At 33.9% G+C, this 26,948-nt stretch overlaps 1 protein-coding gene across 1 annotated transcript in view; it reads right to left on the reverse strand.

The window, feature by feature from the left end:
• The window catches only part of GCC2 (GRIP and coiled-coil domain containing 2), a 54,318-nt gene that overhangs the window by 18,730 nt on the left and 8,640 nt on the right, over nucleotides 1-26,948 (reverse strand). The window contains 12 exon segments of the mRNA XM_038550860.1: nucleotides 820-957; nucleotides 1,806-1,883; nucleotides 1,967-2,067; nucleotides 9,049-9,211; nucleotides 9,892-9,996; nucleotides 10,318-10,482; nucleotides 13,812-13,931; nucleotides 20,004-20,102; nucleotides 20,199-20,299; nucleotides 23,260-23,329; nucleotides 24,057-24,818; nucleotides 24,820-26,517. Of these exon segments, the coding sequence (XP_038406788.1) occupies nucleotides 820-957; nucleotides 1,806-1,883; nucleotides 1,967-2,067; nucleotides 9,049-9,211; nucleotides 9,892-9,996; nucleotides 10,318-10,482; nucleotides 13,812-13,931; nucleotides 20,004-20,102; nucleotides 20,199-20,299; nucleotides 23,260-23,329; nucleotides 24,057-24,818; nucleotides 24,820-26,517 (3,600 nt within the window).

Below are 26,948 nucleotides of genomic sequence, written 5' to 3' on the forward strand. Positions count from 1 at the left end.
AAGATGAAACATGTTTTAGAAAATGAGTAAAATAACTGACACCCTTCAGCCCCTTGATAAACTTCCCCTAAAAAATGTGCTTCGTTAGGCCTTACATCTTTTTAAAAGCCTTTAAAGATAGAATTTTGGTTGACAAGAGATGCTTCTACCATGTTTTCCTCCCTGGTGGATTCAATGAGTACCCATAAATTCTGTAAAGGCATATTTGCCTTTGGAATCTTAAAAGATTTTCACTTATAAGATTTCCTCTTTTCATAAATATAAGAAAAACAAATTCAAAGAAATTAAGCCTCTTAAACTTCAGATTTCTAAAGAGAGTGGGAAAAGTGGAATTCTAGATCTTCCACTTTCCTAATGTGATCTTCTGTGACCCTTCCGCCAAACTGGCTCATTATCAGAGCTGCACCTCTCACAAAGCTACCATATTAGGTCTGCTTTGCATGCTGAAGAAAGTAGACCCTCACAGCCATTCTATCAGAATATTATTTTATAATCATTTGGCCCTCAGAAAGAACTGTACACTTTTTAAATTATAAAATTAAGAGAAAATAACTCTTACACAGAAATTGCAAAACAAGGTGAAAATGGAAACAATGTGTACCCCATGTCTTCCATTTTAACAACAACAACCAAAAAAGGTTATGCAAGTGACAGGATTAGGATGGGGTTAGAGTTAGGGACAGATGAGCTACACTAAGAATTCATCTAATAAGTGATCTTTTAAACTAAAGCAAATCCTAAAAGGTGAGATCACACCCCTCATGTGAACTGCTTAGGTGATGGTAACACCTGTTCACTGCTTCTGTGTGAAGCATGTACCTTGGCAGCATGACACTCTTCTTGAAGTGCTGTCACTTTTTGCTGGTAAGCGCTCAGTGTGCGCTGGTGCTGGTCTGCCGAGGTCTTCAGGTGTTCATGAACTTTGTGCTTCTCAGAGGTTATTTCAGCTAGCTGAATCTGGGGCAAAACCTTTCAGTTAAGCTCTAGTAAATTGGATCTTCATGGTTAAACAGATTTTCTTTAAAAATAAACTTGAGTTTGTATCATTTCTATATATATATAAGAGATAATTAGATAGAATTAAAACTATTATTGAAAGAATAGAGACAATATAATAGAATATTTTCCCAATAAATTATTTCAGTTTTCCTTAAATCAAAATTAGTCATAAGTGATAATAAAAAAAATCCAGACTACTTGTTATAGTTCAATGTCTAATTGAATATATTAAGACATTATATATAAATTGGATATTAAAAAATATAAATAATGTAAATATACATGTAACATGTATACGACATTAAGTATATAGAACCATTTTTATTCTTGTGACTGCACTATCATTTTGAAAGCTCTGATGCAGGTCTGAGGCCATGCACTATTCTTAGTGCATTAAGGATTTTCAAATACATGAAGAGAATCTAGCTTAAGCTAAATGGGATACTCCAGTTATATGCCATATTTGGCTTACTGCTTTTACTTTTTAAATGAAGGACATTTAGGAGAAAGAAATGTGTGTATAAAAATATGTACATATAGGGACACCTGGGTGGCTCAGTGGTTGATCGTTTGCCTTTGGCTCAGGGCATGATCTTGGAGCCCCAGGATTGAGTCCCACAATGGGCTCCCCACAGGGAGCCTGCTTCTCTCCCTCTGCCTATGTCTCTGCCTCTCTCTATCATGAATAAATAAATAAATAAATCTTAAAAAAAAAAGTACATATAGGTATTTGGGAAAATTCCCCCATAGTACCTTAGTTCTACATGGACAGTTTGGTAAATCCTAAAAAGCAATAAGACTCTTACTTTATAGACTTCTACTTGCTGCTGGCTTGCCTCCAGTTCACCCTTCAAAGATGCTTGAAGTATTAAGTGATCAGTTTCCTACAGAATAAGAAACCTGATTAAATTTGAAAAGTGATTCAAAAATACATAAATTGAAATATGAAACTGGGAAATTAACATACTGCTTGCTTTGAATCTGCCAGTTCTTTTTTGGTTTTCACAAGCAGCTGCTTGATTTTGGTGTTTTTTTCCTCATACTGTTGCACTGAAGATTGTAGTGAAGCTAACAAAGGAAATAATTTCAGAACAGATTAAACAATGTTTTTTAAGATTTATTTACTTTCGAGAGAGAAAGAGCATGGGGGGAAGGGCAGAGAGAGCGAGAGAATCTCAAAGCAGACTCTGTGCTGACCACAGAGCTCCATGCGGGGCTTGATCTCATGACCCTGAGGTCATGACTTGAGCCGAAACCAAGAGTTGGCCGTTCAACTGACTGCACCACCCAAGCACCCCAAATAATCTTTATAAATGAATTTAAGTAAATGAATAAGTCTTTTCTTTGCATTTACCTATCTTTAAAAAGAAACTTGTCTTAAAAAAATAAAAGAAAAAAATAAAAATAAACTTGTCTTAGATTTTTATTATGGAATGTTTCAAACATACACAACAGCAGTGACAACTACTGTATCCATCACTCAGCTTTTTTTTTTTTTTTTCCATCACTCAGCTTTACCAATCACTGATACATGGCCAATCTTACAACACAGAACAGGAATCTGTCCCACAGGCTAAAATCTGGCTACTGCCTGTTTGTAAAGAGTTTTGTTAGAACACAATCAAGCTTATTTATTTACATTTGTTCATAGCTGCTTCAGTGCAACAATGATAGTTTTGACTAATGGTGTTGGAGACTATAAAATGGCCTGCAAGGCCTAAAATATTTATTGCCTGGCCCTTGATGGAAAGAGTTCGTCAACTCCTAAACCATATCCTTACCTATTCCTTGTACCCTCTTTGGTTTTGGTTTGTCTGTTTGTTTTTGGTTCTTCATAAGAAATCCATTTGTCTGTACATGTTTCAGTATATATCTTTAAATAAAGTTATATACTTAGTGTGTATTTAAAAGATAAATACTTTTATGAAGTATCTAAAAAAAAAAAGTACCTCAAAAGTGGTGCCATATATTTCCAATTCTATCGCCACAGAGGCACATACCTGGTTGTTTTTCTGATACTAATTGTTTGGTAGAATGGGACTGTCAGTGATTGTTCACTAAGGAACATATTGAAACATGATAAAAATAAAAAAACTTTTATGCTAAAGGAGGTTAGAAATGAGTGGATTTACTGTCTAGATCCCAGGTACCCAAATACAACCAGCAAGCAGGCCAAATCTGGCCACAGCCTGTTATGAAGGAAACAAAGAATAGAAGATAGAGACCATGTAGCCTGTGAAGCCATGGAGAATGACTTCCTGGTCCTTTAAGAAAAGTGCTTAATACCTGGTCTAGGCCAGTTACACGGGCACCATGTAATTGTGTTACTAAAATATCTTATAAGCAATGATTAACTTTATAGAGTTATATCCACATATCCAGATCCTATTACTTGGTAAACATGAACTGGTATACTGTAAGAATATATCTTAACTATGCCTTTTTATGATAAGTCTAATTTAGTTATTTCCTGGCAACTATTTGCTTGGCTATAAAAAGCATTTTATAAAGCACAAATTACATACAAAAACCTTTGTTAAGTGCCCCAGGAATTGTGATTAGACACAGTTAGTTCCTGAGCTCAAAGAATAAAAATGAAATGGGGGGATAACATTTCACATAACATAATGCACAATACAAACATTACAAAAGAAATACAAAAGGCTTTGGGGCTCATAGGGGTAAAGGTTATACAAAGTTTGCAAAGGAAACTTAGAACAGGAGACGTTTAAGATTAGGAAGGACTCCAAAGGGTGGGCATGAGAGTGGGAGGGCTAGGACATGAAAGGAGATTTCCTTGAGAGATGAGATCTATAGTTACAGAAAGGCACAAATCATGTCTCAGGAAAAATGAATAGTCTTCTCTGTGAGAGAGTAATGAGAATTAACTTGGAAAGTCAGATTGGGGCCAGATGTTGGTGGGGTTTCATATTAAGACGTGTGTTGCTAATTTATTAGGCAATCTTTTTTTTATGCACAGAACATTGTCCAGATGCTTTATTATCTTTTCCCTACCCTACTGCAACTCCTGAGCTCAGCCTTCTAAGACCTTTGCTGACATGAGTCTCGTGACTTTTGACAGATTCTACACCATTCTGATAAGCTGATCTGATATGCTGGCAGACCAATCTTCCCCCATTGTCTTCAAGAAGAGCCTAAAGATATTGTGGTATTCAGGCACTCCACAAACTAGATAAAATATGTCTTCCTAATTACACCTCACTTCTTCTTAACAGGTCAAGCTTTTCACTGCAACTCCTCAAGACTTCCAAAATTACACCATTGTTACTTTTAATTTTGTTTATTCCATCGCTGCAGAAAGTAATACCGTTTCAGTCCGTTTTTTCTTTCCAAACCTTACTTTCAACACTTATCTCGAGCCCTAACTTATGATTCTTTCAGTCTACAGAATCTCTCTCCCCTCTGAACTCTTAAAGAGCACTCACTGCTTATACCACTCATTTCTGTACTTATAGGTGTGAAGTGGGTGTCCTTCTTGAACAAAGCATATCTTTTTAGTTTTTCCAGGGTATCAAGCTTCTCTTTCAGCTTAATAAAAAATATACACATTCACTAATTCACAAAACCAAATGTATGCATTGCAGGAATACAATCTAGAGCTCTGCTCTTCAATTTACACCAGGAACACAGCTGGAAAATATGGTTTTGCATAATGAAAGATCTACACCTAGTGAATTGTCTGGAAACTCTACAATTGTTCAATTATCTGAGTATTCTACATTTTTCCCCTGGATGCAGGTAGATCATCAGAACTATGCATCCATGGCTTCAATGCTTCATTAATTCGTGGAAATTACCGTTATTGAGCTGCGATTTGGCTACAAGCTGAATGAAATATGCACCATGAAATAGTCAAGGGAGATTTGCTACTTTATTTGTTGTGGGAATTGCCACTGAGAATACAAATCCAGATTATCAGTGGTTTCTGTTAAAATTAAATATAAAATGGATACTGGGTTTGAAAATTTCCTGAGCAGATAAAACAATTTAAGTCACAAAAGTGAAACTTAATTTAGCTTACTCTGCAAAATAAGTGAACTTGTCATCTAAAAATCCCCACTGTAATATCGAATCATTATAAAGGTTACATTTACTCGTTTTACTTTATAAGCCATCCTGGGCTATCAGTCTTCAAATCTGAAAATTCCAAGTTCATGGCCTAACAGATTCTGATTTAATATTATTTATTGATTTGGTGGTTTTAATTTTGCTATTTCTGGGTGTTTCACATTCCTAAAGGTAGCATTAATTTCAAAAATCACATACGAGACTTTTGAAAACAGATTTCAAGGCCCCACCCCTTAAGATTCTGATTCTTTATATTTGTGCCTGGGCTTTCCAAAAAGCTCTCTGGATATTCAAGTTAGGTCTGGGACCATTGTTCCACATGACAGTGTTCCTTTATAAAAATGCCTTTAAAAAAAAACTTCTCTCACACATCTTAGGATCAAGAAAAGCTGTGTTGCTAACAAGAATCACATTTATTTTAATATTGTGGCTACCATAAACTTTGTAACTGGTAATGTTTCTGTCTTTGAATGGTTTCTGGGAAGCTGAAAGCCAAATTATGGAGACCTTAGTGGTAGCAAAAGTATACAAAACGTATACTTACGTCTTGATTTTATATCTGACTTCACTGTATAGTCCTACACCTCAACATTTCCTTTTATCCCATTTCCTCATTTATATATCTAAAATCGTGTACAGTAGTATCTTTGCACCACCTTAAATTATTTTATGGAACTTCAGCTTCTCATCACGAGGGAATAACATGACCTAGATATACCTTCTGCTGTAAACAATTAGGAAACTGAACAATATGGAAATTCCTGAAACCGAGCTATGATCTCCGAGAAAGGATAAATAAGGTGACCCTTATTACAGTCCTAGCTTTCTGTCTGGAGGTAATTTCTAGACTGTGGAATAGGAGGGGCATCTCCATTACAAACATAATGAAGAGGTAAATGAAATACAGCAAGAACAAAAAAAAAATACAAATGGAATTTCTAGGGATGAAAATATATCTAAAGTGAAAATATTATTGGGTGATATTTAATTATAACATATTAGACCTTGAAGAGAAGTTAAAGACTATTTAATAATTATATATCATTAAATCAATTTTAATAAAAGTGAAAAAAGAAGAGAAATGAAGAAAAACAGAGTATCACTAACCTATGAGATTATATCAAGTGGTCTAATGTATGTAATTGGAGTCCTAGGGAAAAAAAGGGAGGAAGATTTAGACAAAAAGAAGTAAATAATGGCCAAAAATATGACAAATGAAAACTAGAAAAACTACATACAACAAAGAAGCTCAACAAAACACAAGCAGAATATAAACAAGAAATGAAGACACATCAAGGCATATCACAAAATTCTATACTCAGCAAAATTATCTTAAAAAAAAAAAAGATTTTATTTACTTATTTTAGAGCGAGAGAGAAAGAGAGAGAATACACATGCAGGGACGGGCAGGAGGAGAGAGACAGAAAGAATCTGAAGCAGATTCTGCAATGAGCACAGAGCCCAGTGCAGGGCTCCATCCCACAACCACGAGATCATGACCTGAGGGGAAACCAAGAGATGGATGCTCTCTTGACTGAGCCACCTGGATGCTCCCCAGCAGAACTATCTTTCAAAAATGAAGATTTTTTTTTCAGGCAAACAAAACATGACAGAATTCAATGCCAATAGCCTGCATTGTTAAAGGAAGTTCTTCAGGCAAAAGGAAAGTCACTATTTGATGAAATCCAGATATACATGATGGAATGAAGAGCACTAGAAATGGTAGACATGTGGGTAAGTATATGAAATAAAATTCTCTAGTTTTTCATTTATTTAAAACAGGAATTGGAAAACGTTTTAAATGGTGAGATAACAAATATTATAGGTTTGTAGGTGATACAGTCTGTAACAACTACTCAGTTGTTGTGTAGCACGAAAGCAGCCACAGATGATACACACAAATGGACATAGCTGTGTTTCAATAAAACGTTCATATAACAGGCAGCTACTGTGGGCCATGGTTTGCTGATCTCTCCTTAATAGATAGCTATTTTCAAACAAAGATAACACAATTATTGTCTGTAACACATGGAAAAGTAAAATGTATGACAAAAATACTACAAAGGGCAAAAGGAGTAAATAATCTATATGAAGTGGTATAATTTACTTAAAAGTAATCCGTAATAAATTCACGACACAGCCGTAATTAGTTCTAAGAACTAACAAAGAGGGGGAACCCTGGGTGGGGTTCAGTGGTTGAGCATCTGCCTTTGGCTCAGGGTGCGATCCTAGGGTCTGGGGATGGAGTCCCACATCGGTCTCCCTGGGAGGAGTCTGGTTCTCCTCCACTGCCTGTGTCTCTGCCTCTCACTGTGTGTCTTTCATGAATAAACACAATCTTTAAAAACAACAACAGCAAAAAATGAACTAACAAAGAGGTATAGGGTAACAAGCTAATAAAGGAGTTAAAATGGAACCATATAAATTACTCAGTTCAAAAGAAGGCAGAAAGAGAGGAAAAAGGAAACATATTACAAAACAAGTAGAAACAATCAACAAGGGCAGCCAAGGTGGCTCAGCGGTATAGCACCGCCTTCAGCCCAGGGCGTGATCCTGGAGATCCAGGATCAAGTCCCATGTTGGGCGCCATGCATGGAGCCTGCTTCTCCCTCTGCCTGTGTCTCTGCCTCTCTCTCTCTTCTCAATGTCTTTCATGAATAAATAAATAAAATCTTTAAAAAAAAAAAAAAAAAACAGTCAACAAGGTAGTAGGTTTAAACCTAATCATATAAATAATTATGTTAAAAATAAATAACTTACACATTCTATTTAAACAGCAGAGGCTATCAGCTTGGAGAGCATTGGAAGAGTCAACTACGTGCTATCTAAAAGAAACACTTTAGAGACTTTGGTCGACAGCTAAAGGATGGGAAAAGACATGCCATGTAAACAAGAAACAAAAGGAAGCTGGAGTGGTTATATTAATACCAAAGTGGACTTTAGAAAAGAAATACCACCAGTAATTAAAAAAAAAAAAAAACATTTCACAATAATAGAGAAATTCAGTTACCAGGAGCAAGTATCAATTCTAAATGTATATGGAGTTAATTCCAGAGTTTCTAAATATATGAAGCCAAAAACGACATGTGAAAAGAGAAAGAAACCCACAGTTATGTTCAGGAAATTCAACATATCTCTCTCAGTATTTGGTAGAGCAGTAGTCAGAAAATCATTAAAAATATAGAAAACCTAAACTGTCACCTGACCTGATTTAACTGACATTAGTTAGAACACTCTATCCAATAACTAATATAGTTGAACACATTGTTTTCAAGTGCCTATGGAGCATTCACCAAAAGAAATCTTATTCTGGGCCATTAAACAAAACTCAATAAACTTAGAAGGACTAAGGTCCTACAGAATATGTTCTCTAACTACAAAGGAATTCAGTAAGAAATCGTTAACAGAAAGATGTGAAATTCCTTTAAATGAATAAAACAACAGACTTCTAAGTAACTCATGGGTCAAAGAAGAAATCCAGAGGAAATTAAAAAATATTTTGAGCTAAATTAAACAAAAGTATAGCATACCAATTTAGGAGATGTGGTTGAAAGAGTGCCTACAGGCATATATATACATCTTTAGATGCTTAATGTTAGAAATTATTTTATGGAGAAAGTGAAATATAATCACCTTAAAAAAAGATTTCACTGATATTTAAATGATCCCACACTGCTTGACAACCAGCAAATTGTGGACAAGACCATTCTTTATCTTTGTATCACTCATGCAGCTTGTACTTAAATATTTAAGTAAATGAATGCATTATGCACCAATACGGACTGTACACATCTAAACAAAAAATAGTCTTACAATCCTCATCGTCCTTAAGAATATTTAGCATTGTGTGAAAGATCTGTTTGGCAGTCAAAGACTGGTGAAATGCACAAATAAGGTTGCTTCCCTGTATTCTGTTATGATTAAATTATTTTAAGTTAAAGTGAATTTTGTTTTACTCACTCATTTCTTCTTGCAGAGTTTCTTGTTTCTGCTTCTGAATTTTAATTTCTTGCTCCAAATCTTCTATCTTGCTGTTTTTATTAGCTAAATTTTGATTTAGTTCTTTCATCAAACGTTCATAATCAGCTATTTCCATATTCATCAATGTGGTTTGCTGGGCATCCTGCACATATCAGAAATAAAAGATCCACATAATAGTTTAACGTTATTTGTAAAATTGCTAATTGCATAACTATAAATTATGCCAAAGGAATAAACACATCCAATTATGCTTTTCTGTAATTCAGAAAGTTTATACATCATATGAAAAAAATAGAAATTGGCACTTTCTATTTGGTAATTTTATAAAATATTTTCATTGAATTTCATCATAGTTTTCATTAACTACAATTGACAGTTCTACACATGGAGCTCTTATTTATAAAATGTTAACATTTATTTATTTATTTATTTATTTATTTATTTTTTTTTTTAAATGTTAACATTTAAACAGCTCTTACAATACTTTTCTTTTTAGCCTCATCTTGAAAAAAGTAGAGAAAAATAAGCCAAAGATTTTAAATATGATATGAATTCTAACTTTTGACATTAATTAAATCTTCATGTGTCATATAACAATCCTGTACAAAAAAGGAAGTATCGAACCATTTGTGAGCCTATTCTTCTGAAAAGACAGCATTTACAAAAATGTTAAACTTTCCATTTTTTGAGTCAAACAATTTATACATGATTATGTTTATGCCTCAAAAACCTTGCTTTTGACATTTTTCTTTTCTAAACTATCAGAATTGTTTAACACTATGAATATCGACTTCAGTTTGGAATTTGGGGTTTTATTTTTACCTTTCTAACCAGCTCTAATTCTTGCATGGTTTTCTGAAGCTGTTTCTTTTCCTTCTGAAGTTGTAGCTGAATTTCTTCAAGTTCATTTATAGAACTGGCATGCTCCTGAAATTAAAAATATTGCCACCCCACCCCCCAAACCAACCAACATTAAAATGGTATGGTATTTTAAGGGTCTATAAAATAAATCTAACATATTAAAGTAGTAAAGTATTAAAAAGCTTGAAAATCTTTTAATATATAAAAAACATGCACCCCAAAAATCATAGCTGGGGATTCTCCAATTCATAGTTGACATACATCAAGGAATTAAACAACTCTGTTGTATTCACAAATGCTACTCATTAGTAAGTCTTTACTTCACTTAAATGATGTGATAAAAACATCACTATATAACATAAAGTAACCCCACAGGACTGTTTTTACCTTTATCTTCTGCTCTTTCTGAAGTTTTTCAGCTTCCAACTCTTTGTCTGCCACTGCTTTAGCTTTTTGGACTTCTAAAATCTGTACTTCTAATAACTTCACATTAGACTGTAGTGTCTCAATACGAGCTAAGAGATCTTCATTATCAGAATTTAATTTTTCACACTAGAATGACAAATGATTCATGACTGTAAACATGCAGAAAATATGTACAGGAGAAGAAGAATAAAATGATGCATTATAAGATTACTGGCACAGTATGAAAAATGAAGATTTCAAAAATAATTCCACATAATGTAAAATCAAAAGTAAGTTTAAAACACTATTACTGTTAAAATCAATTTAACATTACAAGAGACCAGGAGCACTGGCAGACGGAAAAGGCAAAAAAAGAAACAAAACCAAAACCAAAACACCCCAGGAAGCTGAGAAGTAGAGCAATAGGTAAGACAGGATAGTTGTCAGTTGTTTTGTCATATTCTTCTCCCAACAATGGGAAAAAGAAAATGATACTAAGTTTTTATTAATTTTAATGAATTTAATTTTAATTTTTATGCAAAAATTTTGAAATTGAAATATACTTAATTACATTTTATGTTTGCATTTACTCAATTTAAAATTACGTGAAAGGCCCTTTCAAAAAAAAATTTTTTTTAAATTAAAAAAAAAAAAGGTCCTTTCAACAAAGTGGGCGCAGAGGAATGAACCTGAACATAAGAAAATGCCATATATGAAGCCCACAGCTACACCATACTCAGTGGTGAAAAGCTTTTCCTCTACGATCAGGAATAAGATAAGATTTCCACTCTTGCCATTCTTACTTAACATAGTGTTAGAAGTCCTAGCTACACCAATAAGCAAGAAAAAAAAAAAAAAACAAAAAAAACCAGGCATCCAAATTAGAAAGGAAGAAGTAAAACTCACTATTTACAGATGATTACTACGTATAGGAAATCTTAAAGATTCCACCGAAAAAAAGTTAGAGCTAATATATGAATTCAATAGAGCTGCAGAATACAAGATCAATATACAGAAATCTGTTGTGTTTGTATACTTTAATAACAAACTATCAGGAAGAGAAAGTAAGAATAAATAATACCACTTACAACTGTATCATAAAGAAAACAAAAATCTAGTAATAAATTCAACCAAAGAGATGAAAGACCTGTATATTTAAAGCTATAAGACACTGATGAAATAAACTGAAGATGATACAAATGGAAAAATATTCTATGTTCATAGATTGGAAGAATTAATATTTTTCAAATATTAAAATACTGCTATCTGACCAAAGCAATCTATAGATTGGGTGTAATCCCTATCAAAAATCCAATGGCATTTTCTATAGAACTAACTAGAACAACAATTCTAAAATTTGTACAGAACCACAAAAGAGCCCAAATAACCAAAGCAATCTTGAAAAAGAAGAACAAAACTGGAGGGATCATGCTTCCTGATTTCAAACTTTTATAAAAGAACAATACTCAAAACAGTATAGTGCTGGCATAATAACAGACACATAGATCAATGAAACAGAAAAAAAGAGCCCAGAAAAAAACCCACGCATGTCTAGTCAATTCATTTATAACAAAGGAGCCAAGAATATACAATGAGAAAAAGATAGTCTGTTCAAAAAATGGTGTTGGACAAGTTGGATGGCCACTTGAAAAAGAATGAAACTGGACCACTATCTTATTCCTTACACAAAAATTAACTGAAAATGGTTTCAAGATTTGAATGTAAGACCTAAAACCATAAGACTTTTAAGAGATTGGCAGTAAGCTCCTTGACATTGGTATGTCATCGATTTTTTGAACCTGACACCAAAATCAAAGGCAACAAAACCAAAAAATCAGTAAGTGGGACTGAATCAAACTCGACTCCAGGATCGTGCCCTGGGCCAAAGGCAGGCGCCAAACCACTGAGTCACCCAGGGATCCCCTCAAACTCAAAAACTTAACAAAGGAAACCATCAACAGAATGAAAAGGCAGCCTACAGAATGGAAGAGATTATTTGCAAATCCTGTATCTGATAAAGGGTTAATATTCTAAATAAAGAACTCCTACAACTCAATAGTAAAAAACCAAAAATTCAATTTAAAAATGGGCAGGATATATAAATAGACATTTTCCTAAAAACATATAGATGGCCAATAGGTACATGAGAAGATGCTCAACATCATGGATCATCAGAGAAATGTAAATCAAAACCACAACGAGGGACGCCTGGGTGGCTGAGCATCTGCATTGGGCGCAGGGCATGATCCTGGGATCGTGTCCCATATCAGGCTCCCCATAGGGAGCCTGCTTCTCCCTTTGCCTATTTCTCTGCCTCTATCTCTGTCTCTCTCATGAATAAATAAAATCTTTAGAAAAAAGATTTAAAATCACAATGAACCTGTTAGAATGGCTGTTAAGAAAACAAACAAACAAAAAACAAAAACAAACCTGCAACCACCCCAGAAACAAGAAGTGTTGGCAAGGATATTGAGAAAAGACAATGCCTGTGCAATGTTGATGAGAATATAAATTGGTACAGCCACTGTGGATAAGAGTATGGAAGCTCCTGAAAACTTAAAAACAAAACCACCAAATGATCCAATATTTCAACTTCTGGATATTTATCCAAATAAAACAAAACCAGTAACTCAAAAAGATACATGTACAGCCATGTTCACTGCAGCATGACTTACAATAGCCAGGAATAAGGATGCAACCTAAGTGTTCATTGATGGATGAAATGGATAAAGAAAATGTGGTGTATACATCCAATAGGATAGTATTTGGCCATACAGAAGTATGAAATCTTGCCATCTGTGACAACATGAATGGACCTCAAGAACATGATGCTAACAGAAATAAGTCAGATAGAAAAAGACAAATACTGTATGATTTCACTTATATGGAAAACAATAAATAAATAACAGCTAAGCTCAGAGAGAATATGCCAGAGGCACAGGGCGGGATGTGGGTGAAATGAGTGAAGGATTCAAAGGAAACAAACTTCCAGTTATAAAATAAGTCATGAAATGTAATATAAAGTATGGTGCTATAGTTAATAACAACGTATTGAATGAATATTTGAAAGGTGCTAAGAGTAAATCTTAAAAGTTCTTTTTTTTTTAAAGTTCTAATCACAAGAAAAAAATTTTTTTAAAGATTTTATTAAAAAAATAAAATAAAGATTTTATTTATTTATTCATGAGAGACACAGAGAGATAGAGACATAGACAGAGGGAGAAGCAGGCTCCCTATGGGGAGCCAGATGCAGGACTCAATCCTAGAACCACAAGATCGCGACCTAAGCCAAAGGCAGATGCTCAACCACTTGAGCCCCCTGGTGTCCCACAAGAAGAAAATTTTTAACTACGTACGGTGATAGGTGTTAACTAGATTTCACAATATATACAAATCATGATGTTGTACACCTAAATCTTAATTAACATGATGTTATATGTCAATTCTACCTCAAATTTTTTTTTTTTTTTTTTTACCTGAAAAGTCAAATTCCTTAATTGTCTTGTAAGGTCTTCTATGTGATGCTCAAAATTATTAGCACGTTCTTTTTCCAAATCCAACTGCTCTGATTGCTTGTCATATTCTAATAAAAGATTCTTCAATAAAAGACAAAAGGATTTAACTTTAGGCAATTATTATACATTCAACCAGTCGGACTGTATTATCAAGCCATATTGATATAACATTTGAGTCCATTCTGAAAGCTTACAGTATTTAAGTTCAATATTTAGAATATTTAACTGGCATTATATAATAAAATTAGCAAAATTCAGATGACTTTTAGTATGGGGGGAGCTATTCAAAGGCAAAAGGATTTCACGTTTGTACAATATTTAATATCTGTAAGTTAAATATTCTAGTTATCAACAAAAATAAACTTCTGAAACATAAAATTTAAAGTTGCCTACTAACTTCCACCTAAAGAATTCTGATGAGAGAAATAAAAGATAGAGGTACTAATGGAAGAACAGGGGAAGATATTTTATAAAAAGGCTCATTCTCTGTGGCAAATGTTTAACATTTTCTGGACTCTAAAACCAAAGGAATTTTCTTAGTATTTCTGGTTGGCCCCTTCTGAAGAACAAAATACTCAGATCTTTTTGCAACATACTTGCAAATAAGGTTATCCTCCAAATATGTACAATGAGATTGTTTCCAGACCGCGTGTGGATTTTTTTCCCTCTCTTATAAATCCCATTTTGTTTTGTTCCTGGAGAACTACCTTCTGCTCTCCTTCATGTAAATGAATTTGTGTGCAAAATAACAAAACCTGAGTTCTCTTTAAATGTTTATTTTGGAAAGCCTAAAAAGTGGCCTTCATCCAGACCAGAACTTTCATGACCTTGGCTCTCCTCAGACTCCTCTGGGGTCTCATGTTTGACAATTATATGCTCTTTCTGGATCTTGCTTGCCAAATCTAATTTTGTTTCCAATTCTGATTTATACATAATCAACTATTATCCACACTGGTAGCTAAGCATTAGAACCTGAATTTCAATTTTATGGTCTACCCATCTTGTGATTGGCAAAAGGAGGAATTGGAAATCTAGAATCTGGCTTATATATATGTGTGTCCACGTTCACTTTTCTGAGGATTATTACTTCCTGGCATATTGAAAAATCATTTGTCTTGTTTTCCACACAGAGAAGATTCCATGCTTGTTTTGTATTAGTGTAGATTCCTCTGACTCTATAGATCAGAGATCTTTTTCCTCTTAAGTTCTATCAGGTCTTCTTTGTTTTTACTCACTATGGTTCTAACAGTTGTCAAGGACTGCAAAACTTGAATACTAAAGCTGACTATAATTTCTATAGGAAATTCTGATTATAATCACATATCATTCCTAAGGAGAGCATTGGAACAAAAAAATAAATGCCATACATGGCCTAATTTCCTTGATGCATTCCATTTTATGTATATATACATATGCCACATCTTCTTCATCCATTCATCCATTGACAGACATTTGGGCTCTTTCCATAGTTTGGCTATTATTGATAATGCTGCTATAAACATTGGGGTGCACATGCCCCTTTGAGTATTTCTCTATCCTTTGGGAAAATACCTAGTAGTGCAATTGCTGGGTCATAGGGTAGCTCTATTTTTAACTTTTTGAGGAACCTCCATACTGTTTTCCAGAGTAGCTGCACCAGTTTGTATTCCCACCAACAGTGTAAGAGAGCTTCCCTTTCTCCGCATCCTCGCCAACATCAGTTGTTTCTTGGTTGTTAATTTCAGCTATTCTAACAGGAGTGAGGTGGTACCTCACTGTGGTTTGGATATGTATTTTCCTGGGGATAAGGGATGTTGAGTATCTTGTCATGTATCTGCTAGCCAACTGGATGTCTTCTTTATAAAAATGTCTATTTATGTCTTCTGCCCATTTCCTAACTGGATTATTTATCTTTTTGGGTGGTGGGTTTGGTAAGTTCGATTTTGGATACTAACCTTTTACAGATATGTCATTCACAAACATCTCCTATTACATAGGTACATTTTAGTTTTGTTGTTTCCTTTGCTGTGCGAATAAGCTTTTTATCTTGATGAAGTCTCAATAATTCATTCTTGCTTTTGTTTCCCTTGCCTCCAGCAACATGTCAGGTAAGAAGTTGCTATGGCAGAGGTTAAAGAGGTTGCTGCCCGTGTTCTCCTATAGGATTTTGATGATGTCTTTTCTCACTTTTAGGTTTTTCATCTATTTTGAATATAATTGTATATGATGTAATACAATGGTCCAGTTTCATTCTTCTGCATGTTGTTGTTCAGTTTTCCCAGCACCATTTGTTAAAGAGACTTTTTTCCATTGGATATTCTTTCCTGCTTTGTTGAAGATTAGTTGACCACATAGTTGTAGGTCTATTTCTGGGTTCTCTACTCTGTTCATTGATCTCTGTGTCTGTTTTTGTGCCAGTACCACACTGTCTTGATCACTACAGCTTTGTAATACAGCTTGAAATCCACAATTGTGACGCCTCAAGTTTTGGATTGCTTTTAGTGACCATCATTCTTAAACATATCAGCACTGCTGATTTAATCTTAAATCCTGCTGTTTCATCACAAATGGAATTCCAACCTCACTCAAAGACTGAAAAGATTTTACAACTATATAACCTATTTTAAAAGCGTTTTAATAGACTTCATTTTTTTTTTTTAAGAGTTTAGGTTCACACCAAAACTGAGAGGAAGGCACAGAGGCTTTTCATTATCCTTCCACATCAAATACAGAGCCCAACATTATCAACAGTCCCCATTATAGTGATACACTTATTATACATGACAACCCTATACAAACACATCATCATCCAAAGTCCATGGTTTACATTAGGGTTCATTTTTGGAGCTGTACATTCTCTGGGTTTGGGCAAATTTAAAACGACATACATCCACCATTATAGATTATCATAGTTTCACAAACTAAAAAGAAAAAAACTTTTGTTCCACCTATTTATATTTATCCCTTCCTACCCCAAACCCCTGGGAAACACTTTTTTTTTTTTTTTTTTAAACTGTCTTTTGCCTTTTCCAGAATGTCATATAGTTGGAATCCTACGTTACGTAGACTTTTCAGGTTGGTTTCTTTTGCTTGGTAGTAGTATACATTTAAGTTTCCTCCATGCCTTTTCATGGCTTGATAGCTCATTTCTTTTTTAATGCTGAATAATATTCCATTTTTCAATGTACCACCACAGTCCATCCATTCACCTACTGAAGGTGACTTCAGTTGTTCCCAAATTTTGGCAATCATAAATAAAGCTGCTATAAACACCTATGTGCAGGTTTTTGTGTGGATATGTTTTCAACTCCATTGGGTAAATACCAACGGTTATTAGATTCTATGTTAAGAGCACACTTGGTTTTGTTAAGAAATTGCCACAGTTCTCACCAAATGGCTGTATTTACTATTTTGCATCCCCGCTGGAGCTCCTGAGTGTTCCTTGCTCCATTTCCTTTTCAGCATTTAGTGTTGTTGATGTTTCAGATTTTGGCCATTCTAAGAGGTGTGCAGTGGTTATCTCATTGTTTTCATTTGCACTTCCCTGATGACACATGGCGTGGAATATCTTTTCATGTGCTTATCTGCCATCTATCTTCTTTGGTGCAGTATCTCGTAAATTTTTGGCCTATTTTTTATTCAGGTTTTTGTTTTCTTACTGTTGAGTTTTAGTAGTTCTTTGCATATTTTGGGATAACAGTTCTTCATCAGATACATGTCCTTTGCAAATATTTTCTGTTTCTCTTGACATTTTCAAAGAATGGAAATTTGTAATGTAAATGAAGTGTATATATATATATATTCAATTCTATCATGGGTTGTACCCTTGGTGTTCTATCTAAAAAGTCACTGCCATACCCAAATTTATAGGTTTTGTCCTGTTATCTTTTAGGAATTTCATAGTCTAATGTTTTACATTTAGGCTTGTGATCTACTTTGAGTTAATTTTTGTGAAGGATATACGGTCTGGGTCTAGGTTCCTTTTTTTTTTGCATATGCATGTCCAGTTGTTCCAGCACCACTTGCTGAAAACATCATCTTTGCTCAACTGTCAAAGATCAGTTGACTATATTTATATGGGTGTATTTCTGAGCTCTCTATTCTGTTTGACTGATCTATTTGTCTATTCATCCACCAATACCACATTGTCTTGATCGCTGTAGTGTTATACGTGAGGTCAGGTTAACCCTTCCGTTTTGTTTGTCAATATTGTGTTGTTTTTTCTAAGTCTGACCTATATCATTTCCTTCTCTAAAGAACTTTTTACATTTGTTGAAAGGCAGGTTTTTCTTTGCCTATGAAGCATTTTTATTATGCAGTTATACCTTTTGTTCTTATCTCACAGTTCTTTGATACTCCATTCTCTTTTTTCAGTCTTTTGAAATCTATTATTTTAAACAAAGAATTTGACACACCTGGTCTACCTATGGAGGAAATTAACAAATTAGATTATGGTGTTCTTAAACACTTGAAAGAAGCTGCTAATGGTTTATAAAAGACAAGCCTATATTAAACTTTAAATAAGTGTTTTAAAAAATGAATTGGTTAAATACCTTTATATATTAAGGATATTAATTCCTTGTCATATTTTCATGTTAATTTTATACAGTTCAATCGCTCTTTTTTGTAACTTTGTTAACTGCTTTAAGTTTAGCCAGAAATCAAATGATTAAATGTTTTATACTAGGTTTTCAAAAATCCCTTTCACTTTTGACAAAATTCTTTAAATCCATCTAGAATTTATTTTGGTGTGTGGGAATGAAGTAAAAATCTAACTCAATTATTGAAGTAGTCATCTAATTCCTTATTTGAAGTAGTCATCTAATTCCTTCTTTGTTGGTTTCTAGGTTTTCAAATATTACTGGGGTAGTGTAGCTTAGTTGGTATTAGAATAGATCTGGAACTAGGCTGCCTGAATCTAATCTTGGCTTTACTATACTATTTGTTCTGTGAGTTGAGTCTCTTAATTTCTTTGTGCCTCATATTCCTTGCTTGTAAACTGGCAACGTTAGTTAGTAACATATTTCTTGGGCTTTTTTTTTTTTTTTTTTTTTTTGAGAATTAAGTGTGATAAGATATGTAAAGTGCTTAGAAGAGAGCCTGGCCTAGAAGTGTTTGTTGTCATGACTGCATGTTGTGCAGAAGTCTCCATGTCTTCTGTTAAATTAATGTCTTATTTTTACATCCAAAATGTATCAAATTATGATTTCATAAAAAAGTTTAGCATTTGCTAAAGCAAGATGTCCATTTTCTTTTTTCACTTAAAAAATATTAAGTACTCTTGTGAGCTTATTTTCCATTTGAAATTTAGAATTAACAAGATTGCCCAATCCAAAAAAAATCCTAGATTTTTTTAGTGAAACTGTTTTAGAACATATAAACCAATCTGAAAACTAGTATTTCAAATGATAATAGTTGCCATATATATTTTTTACAGTTTTCTTCATGAAGTGCTGAATTTTCTCATTAGAGTTCTTCCAAAAAATAAAATTTTTGGAATTTTCTTATTTCAGTCAATCCCACATGGCTCACTCTCGTCTTTACAATCACCTTTACTGTTCTACACAGTAGTTTCTTATATTTTGTCTATTTGTCTATTATTGCCACTGAAATTTAAGTCCTAAAAGGGCAGGAATTTAGTGTATTTGATTGACTGCGTTTCCCCAGTACTCACTATTTAGCCTGACTGTATAAATATTTGCTGGATACATAAAAGAATGTAATGGTATTTATCTTACATTTAGTGATTTCACTGCACTCGTTTTATTTATTTTTTAAATAGATTCTTGTTAGGTTGACAAGCGTTATTACCTCCAAAAAATTCTTTCACTTTCTTTTAAACTTGTTCTTTGAGCTTCAAGGTTATTCACTTGGCCAGAATATAAAATAATAACAGTAATAATAGCCATCATTTTTGTTACTTATTTATTAAAAAAAATCGCAAAACAGAAATTTAGTTTTAAAAAACAATAGTTTTGAAGGAACTTTAAAGCTTAGACACTTAAAATCTTGATACTAGGACGCTACCACATTACACACACACACAAAAAAAAATAGAAAAAAAGGATTTACAATACAAGGTGACTGTGTTATGGACAAGAGTTTTACATTTCTAGCATATTCTTTAACTTGGAAGTTACGAAGATAACTTGATATTAAAATAACTATTTTTACCTTATAGCTTTCTGCTCCTTGAATGAGATCTCTCATGGAAGTAGACAATTGATCCTTTTCTGATCGAACAGAGTCTAGCTCTTCCCGTAGAGTCTGGGCCTATTTTAAATATGATAAGAAGTTTTTTTATGGACAGAAAAACTAGATTTTCTAACATGTAAGATTCTTGAATTTTGCATTTTTAAGTCACTTTACCTCTTTTTTGCTAGAATCTAGTTCTTTCTTTGCCTTCACAGCAACTAGTTTTATCTTATTTATTTTTTCCTCTTTCTCTTTGGATTCTTTTTCCAGATATCCTAAAAACACAAATGAAAAAAATTATAAATTCAAAAAGAAAAAATCTAAATTATTTACTGAAGGTAGGCTTAGAAATTGACTTTTAATCTGGAACACAAAATCTGTAATTTGCAATTAAAAGTAATAAAATAAGTACAGAAAAATATTAGTATCTTTTTTTAAGTGACAGCTTAATTATGCATTACCTAAGCAAGGCAAACAACATACAAAATGTCCATTTCCTACAATCCATCAAAATAGTCTACTTTAAAAAAAATCATTTCATAAGCAGCTAGAAATTGAAGAGGGTATTAGTACTCCTTTAATATTAAAAGATTTCCGGGACGCCTGGGTGGCTCAGGAGTTGAGTGACTGTCTTTGGCTCAGGGCATGATCTTAGAGTCCCAGGATTGAGTCTCACATAGGGCTCCCTGCATGGAACCTGCTTCTCTCTGCTTATGTCTCTGCCTCTCTCTTTCTCTGTCCCTCTCAAGAATAAATAAATAAAATCCTAAAAATATATATTAAAATATTTCCTAGAGGGCACCTGGGTGGCTCAGTTAAGGATCTACCTTCGGCTCAGGTCACAATCTCAAGGTCCTGGGATCAAAGCTCATGTCAGGCTCCCTGCTCAGTGAGGAGTTAGCCTCTCCTTCTCCCTCTGCCCTTCCCCATCCCTTCTTGTGATTTCTCTTTCAAATAAACAAATAAAATATTAAAAAAAATAAAAAAAAAGATTTCCTAGAAACTCAAGTATGGTAGGACTTTAGGTGGCAATTTGCAAATCAGGGTCATGTAGGGGAAATACCAGGCACAGTTAAATACTTAGGCTCGTAGGCACACTCCTCTTGGTTGGTAGGTATGATTATACAACTAAACCATAATGTGTTTTATTATCCAATCCTGATCTCTCCCTTAATGTCTTTAGCTATCTCCTTTATTTTGACTTCTGTGTGCCAGATAGTTCTTGCTATTTCTGCTTAAATTACAATCTGAATTTGTGTCCTTGCTCATTAATCTAGTGCACCTGTGCTCACAGCTTTTGCCTTCCTGTTGCTCCAGATGACTGTTCTGTCTGTGTGTGTGTATGTGTGGCAACTGTTCTACTTCTGCATTTCATCCTATGTTCTCTCCAATTCTGCAATGCTTCCTCTCTTTTGTGCAGCAAATCCCCCTAATGGATTTTTTCCCCTATTATGCAATAAAGAAAATATCAAGAACTTAAAGCCAAGATTGAACAGTGGAAGCCCCAAAGAGGAAGGGAAGAGGCCACAAAAGGATTGGTGAAACATTACACACATAAAGGCAAATCACCACACTTCCCCTCTGGATATCATCTCATCTCTTACCCTGTGTAAGAGCTGTGTACACATGCTCTCAAATTTCTCTTCCTTCATTTTTTTTTTCTTGAATTCATTTCAATCAGGCTGTGGCCTTAGCATATCACAAAACAGGTTATCAAGTTACCAATAACCCTTATGTTGCTTAATCTAATGATTAGTTCATTGCACTAATGTTACTTGACCTATAACAGCATTTACCACAGCTAAGTATTTGTTCCCTCTTCAAACACTTCCATCACTGGCAATTCATTGGTCTTAATTTCCAAAACTTTTTATGCTCTGGGTTTTCCTAACTTGCTGGATGTTCCTTCTCAATGTCCTCTGCTGTTCCAGTCTTTTGGATTTTTAAGTGACAGAGGACTGTCTCTGGTCTTCATCTTTTTTCTACATTCACTTCCTAGGTGATCTCCATCTCATGGCTTTTAATGCAACTATTATGTTAACTAACTTTTTATGTCTGGTCCAGCTCCCTCTCCCTAACTCCAGATTTGCATATTTAGCAATCTACCTGACATCTACATTTTGGTTATTTAAACTTGCCTAGGGGGCACCGAGATGGCCCAATCCGTTAAAGGTTTGCCTTCAGCTCAGGTCATGATCCCAGGGTCGTGGACTCTAGCCCCACATTGGGTTCCCTGGTCAGTGAGGAGCCTGCTTCTCCTTCTCCCTCTGCCTGCTGCTCCCCCTGCTTCTACTCTCTCTGTCAAATAAATAAATAAATAAATAAATAAATAAATAAACAAACAAACAAACTCAAAATAAAACCCAAACAACTTGCCTCAAACTTAGTTCTAATTTCATCTAACTCCACTTGCCCCAATCATCCACTGCAAGAAAACACATTCATTATAAAATCTTCTAACTTCCTTCACCAGACAAACTCGGCACTAAAGAACTATGGTCACTTAAGTATTTGTTTCATTTAAGTGGAAATGAAATAGGTACCCCATAATGTTAATATGATGAAGATGTGTTAGGACAAAGTCCTAACTCCTCTGCACACATTCTATAGCTTTTGTGATCGGACTCCTGCCTCTCCAGGAACTTCTTGGTATGCTCCTTGATGTTATAGATGTTAATATGCATGTACCTGCTGTGCCCTTCTAGCAGAATACCTTTCTTCTCTTGAGAAATTTCTCATTCTTCAAGACACAACAGAAGTATAGCCCATTCTGTGATGTTGTCCTTATTCAAGACAGTTAATCATGCCTTCCTGCGCTGCCAGCACTATACCTTCTCCATACCTCAAGCTACTACAATATTAGCCCCTTTTGGCACTGAACTCTTTGAAGACATGGTCTGTATCTTAATCACTTTGCTATTACCAGGGCAGAGATAAGCTGGCATCAAAGTAAAGTTTGCTAAATGAATGAAAAAAAAAAAAATCCCCAATCATGGAACCATTTATAAAGGGAATCACATCAGTCCTTTGGATTAAACAACAAATCGGTAATTTTGGCAGTAAACAAACTGCCAAACTGCAAACAGATGGCAGAGAAGCAAGAATGAGGACATTAGAAAGAGATAGCTAGTTATTATGATTTAATAACTCATTAATTGGCTACTACACTTCTCAATCTACTCTAACACTAGAAGAATCTGTATAATTTATTGCAATAACATATATAAAATCATACCTATTTTTTCTTCCAGCTCTTTTAGTAAAGAAGGTTGATCATTTTCTATGGGTGATTTCTCTAAGGAATCCTAGATTTTATAGGAAACAAAAAGAAAATCACTTCATTCTCCACAAAGAACTGGCCATCATGTCATGTCATGTACAAGAAAATCCTCATTAAAGAAAACTCACACAAAGAGCAATCTGATGACCAGTTTTTTTTTTACCTTTATAGACCAAGATAATACTGACATTATCATACATATATTTACTATAAAAAAAAGTAGCATCCAAGACCAAGATGAACAACCTGACACACATCAAACACATAATGTAATAAGGGAAAGGTTAAATGATTGCAGTTTATCATACTTTCATAAACTTTTTGGAGAAAAGTCTAAAATCTTGGCTAAAGTTAAATACTGCAATAGCCCACTTTTCTGCTCAACAGTGCTCTTTAAGAAGGGTATATATATGTATATAATGCAAGAATGAAATCCAAGTCTTTTTCATGTAGTTCTGGTGGTGCCTAGTTGAACAATTTTGACACGGACATTTAACCCTCAAATTATTTAATCTTATGCAGGATCAAGATTTTAAAATGATTTAAAACCAGAAAGTCCCCAATGTGACTAGACGATACACAACATGAAAATGATGAAAATGTTTAATGTACTTTCAGAAAATTGTCATTTGAGCTTAAATAATGAAACTTTGCTTCTGACTTCAAAGTGTAAAAATTTAGTTTCATATTTTCTAGAATCTAGGACTAGAGCTAAGTGTTTATTTAAACTAATAAAATTAAAATAATAGTACCTTTAATAATAACAATTGTGCTCTCACATTCTGCAATTCAGCTTCTTTTTGTTCTAGTGATAGCCTCAGATTTTCAAGTTCCTTTGCAAAAATTTGTTCTTCTTCATGGGTTTCATTTTTGCTACATAATTTTTGAGAGGCTTCTTCAACTTGACTTAAAAGATTCTGATTTTCAAGTCTTAGTTTTTCATTAGCATTCTTCATTTCTAGCAGATCAGACTGCAAGCCCTCTTTATGTGACAGGATTTCTTCTAACTCTTTACTTAAAAAAACTTTCTCTTGTTCATGGTCTCTGAGTAAAGACCGAAGTTCTTCACACTGAACTACATTCTCTTCTTGAAGGCACTTCATCTTTTTTTCTAACTCTGCTACCCTCTTATCATACTGAAAAATCAAGTTGTGTTTTTCCTCATTTATTTTAGTTAAGGATTCACCTATAGCTTGTAGGACATTCATGACATCTTGCTCTCCATCTTCTGAAGCTTTGGATCCCATCTGCTTAAGAAAACCATTTAACTGAGTTTTGACAAATAACTTCTGATCCTGCTCATTTTCACACAGTGTACTTAAATTATCTCGTTCCTTAACTGTTAACTGAAGTTTCTTTTCTAATTCAGAAATGTGTTCCCTAAGCATAAAATCTCCTTCTTTTTGGGACAGAAGAGCTTCTAAATTCCTATTCAATTGGCTCTTTTCTGAACTTAATCTGTTATTTTCCTCATAAAGAAACTTGGCTTCAGATGACAGTGCTTCCTGGTCTTCAGGACATAGTTTTTAATTGAATCATAAGCGTTTCTAGTTTTTGGTTATTTTGATCCTTTTCTTTTAAAGTTTCTTCTAGTTCTCCTGTTAATTCATTTACCTTTTGTTCTAGTTCAGTGTTGTACTGGCTACTTTGCTTCACTTTTCCCCTAAGTTCTATGATCAATCGTTCTTCCTTTTCACATTTTTTATTGAGATTATCCATCTCTTCATCAGATAATTTTATTTTACTTATGAAATTATTTTTTTCCTCAGTAAGAGAACTTATCTTTTCTTCAAAGTCTTGTATAATTTTATCTCTCTGATGCAGACTAATTAAACATACTTCATTCTTTTCTTGAAGACTTTTTATGGTATTTTCAAGTTCTCGTACTAATTCTTCTTGGGATAACCTTTCATTTTGTCTCTGGAGACGATTCACAGTTTCAAGAAGAGCATCTTTTTCGTTAAAAGCAGTTCTGAGCTTCTGTTGAAGTTCATTAACATCAGATGCTTGCTGCTGCTTCATTGATTCAAACTCTTGACTTATTTTCCCAGCAGATTCCCCCAGTTCTGTTTGTAAGATTTCCATAATTTCTCGCAAACTCTCATAATTTAAAATTGCTTCTTGCTTTTCTTGCTGTAGGTTTTCACACTGCTCCTTAAGACCCTGTATTTCAAACATTAATGTTAATTTTTCTTTTTCGGAGACTGATAAAAATGTCTCATTTAGTTCTGATATTTCTTTTTGGTGGTGTTCTTTAAGGCTCTGCACTTCTTTATTATGTTGTTCTACAGTATAGCAAAATTGTTTATGTGAATCGTCTAGTTCAAATTTTAATTTTTCAATTACACAGCACTGTTCTTCTTTAGCTAGCAACAATTCATTAATTTTAAACTCCAAGTCTTCTCGTTCATGTAAAAACTCATCCTTTACATGTTGTGCATCAATTTCAAGTTTTAATTTAAGATTATTCATGTAAGTTACCTCATCTTTTAAAATACTATGTTGAGACTCCAATTCTTTTAAGGTATTTTCTAAATGTTTGACTTTTTCATTTACTACTTGTTCTGCATCTTCTTGTAAGACCAAAGGAAACGCCTGATTTTTGTGGTTCGCATTTGGGGCATTCTTTAAGTTTTCTAATTCACATTCACATTTCTCCTGAACGTACATCTCACTTGCCTTGCATTGTGTGACTAAATTCTCCCTTAGCTGGTTTAAATTATTTACTCCTGCTTCATCTTCTTTAGCAGATGCTTCAATTTGGCACATCAATTCTTTAATCTGCTCTTGGTGGGTAGTTCTCAATTGCAAAAGTTCTTCTTTCAAACCATTAATATCTTTTTGGTAATGCTGGGAATTAGCCTCAATGACTTCTTGGAGACGAGTAATTTCTTGCTCCTTTTCATTTGTAGCAGCTCTTAATTGGTTTTGCAGATATAAAATTTGCTCCTCAAAGGCTGGCCTGATATTCTGAATCTCCTCTTGTAGTTTTTTAACTTTATCCTCACAATCACCCTGAAATTTAAGTTGTTCAGAAAGTTCTAACTGTTTTTTTGTTGCTTCTTCCAGCTCCTTTTGCAAGCTAGCTTTATCTTCACTGTGTTTAGAATGTATTATCATTAATTCATTTTTCAGATCTTCAATTTCTTTCACATAGTTTCTTTGTGATTGTTCAAACTCTTTGTACACATCTTCCATCTTAGTTACAGAATCCTATTATAAAAAAAAAAAGCACACAAAAATTACTTAAGACAAAAGATACACCTAACTGCCTTCAGGAAAAATATTAGCCACAGGCTAATTAGAAAAGGAAGTGAATAAAAATGTACATAGAGAAATATGATATTGAGATTCTGTATCTCAGAATTCTGTGCAGGTGATTAAATATATTATTCAAAGTAATAACTAAATAAACAAAACCCAAAAAGTAATAACTGAAAATAAGAAATCTCTGAATTTAATTTCCTTTTAAAAGGTGCTCAATTGTGTAAGTTGTATTAAGTCACAGTGACTTTAATTAGCATCTCCTGAGTACAATAATAAAGGATTTTTGTAGAAAATTAACTGAGACCCAATAGGCAATTGATCATCCTAGAACTGAATGGATAATATTTAGAGTGTGTGTGAAAATCAACTTACTTAAT

This window comes from Canis lupus, chromosome 10 (genome assembly GCF_011100685.1).
Source record: "Canis lupus familiaris isolate Mischka breed German Shepherd chromosome 10, alternate assembly UU_Cfam_GSD_1.0, whole genome shotgun sequence".
NCBI classification, from domain to species: domain Eukaryota; kingdom Metazoa; phylum Chordata; class Mammalia; order Carnivora; family Canidae; genus Canis; species Canis lupus.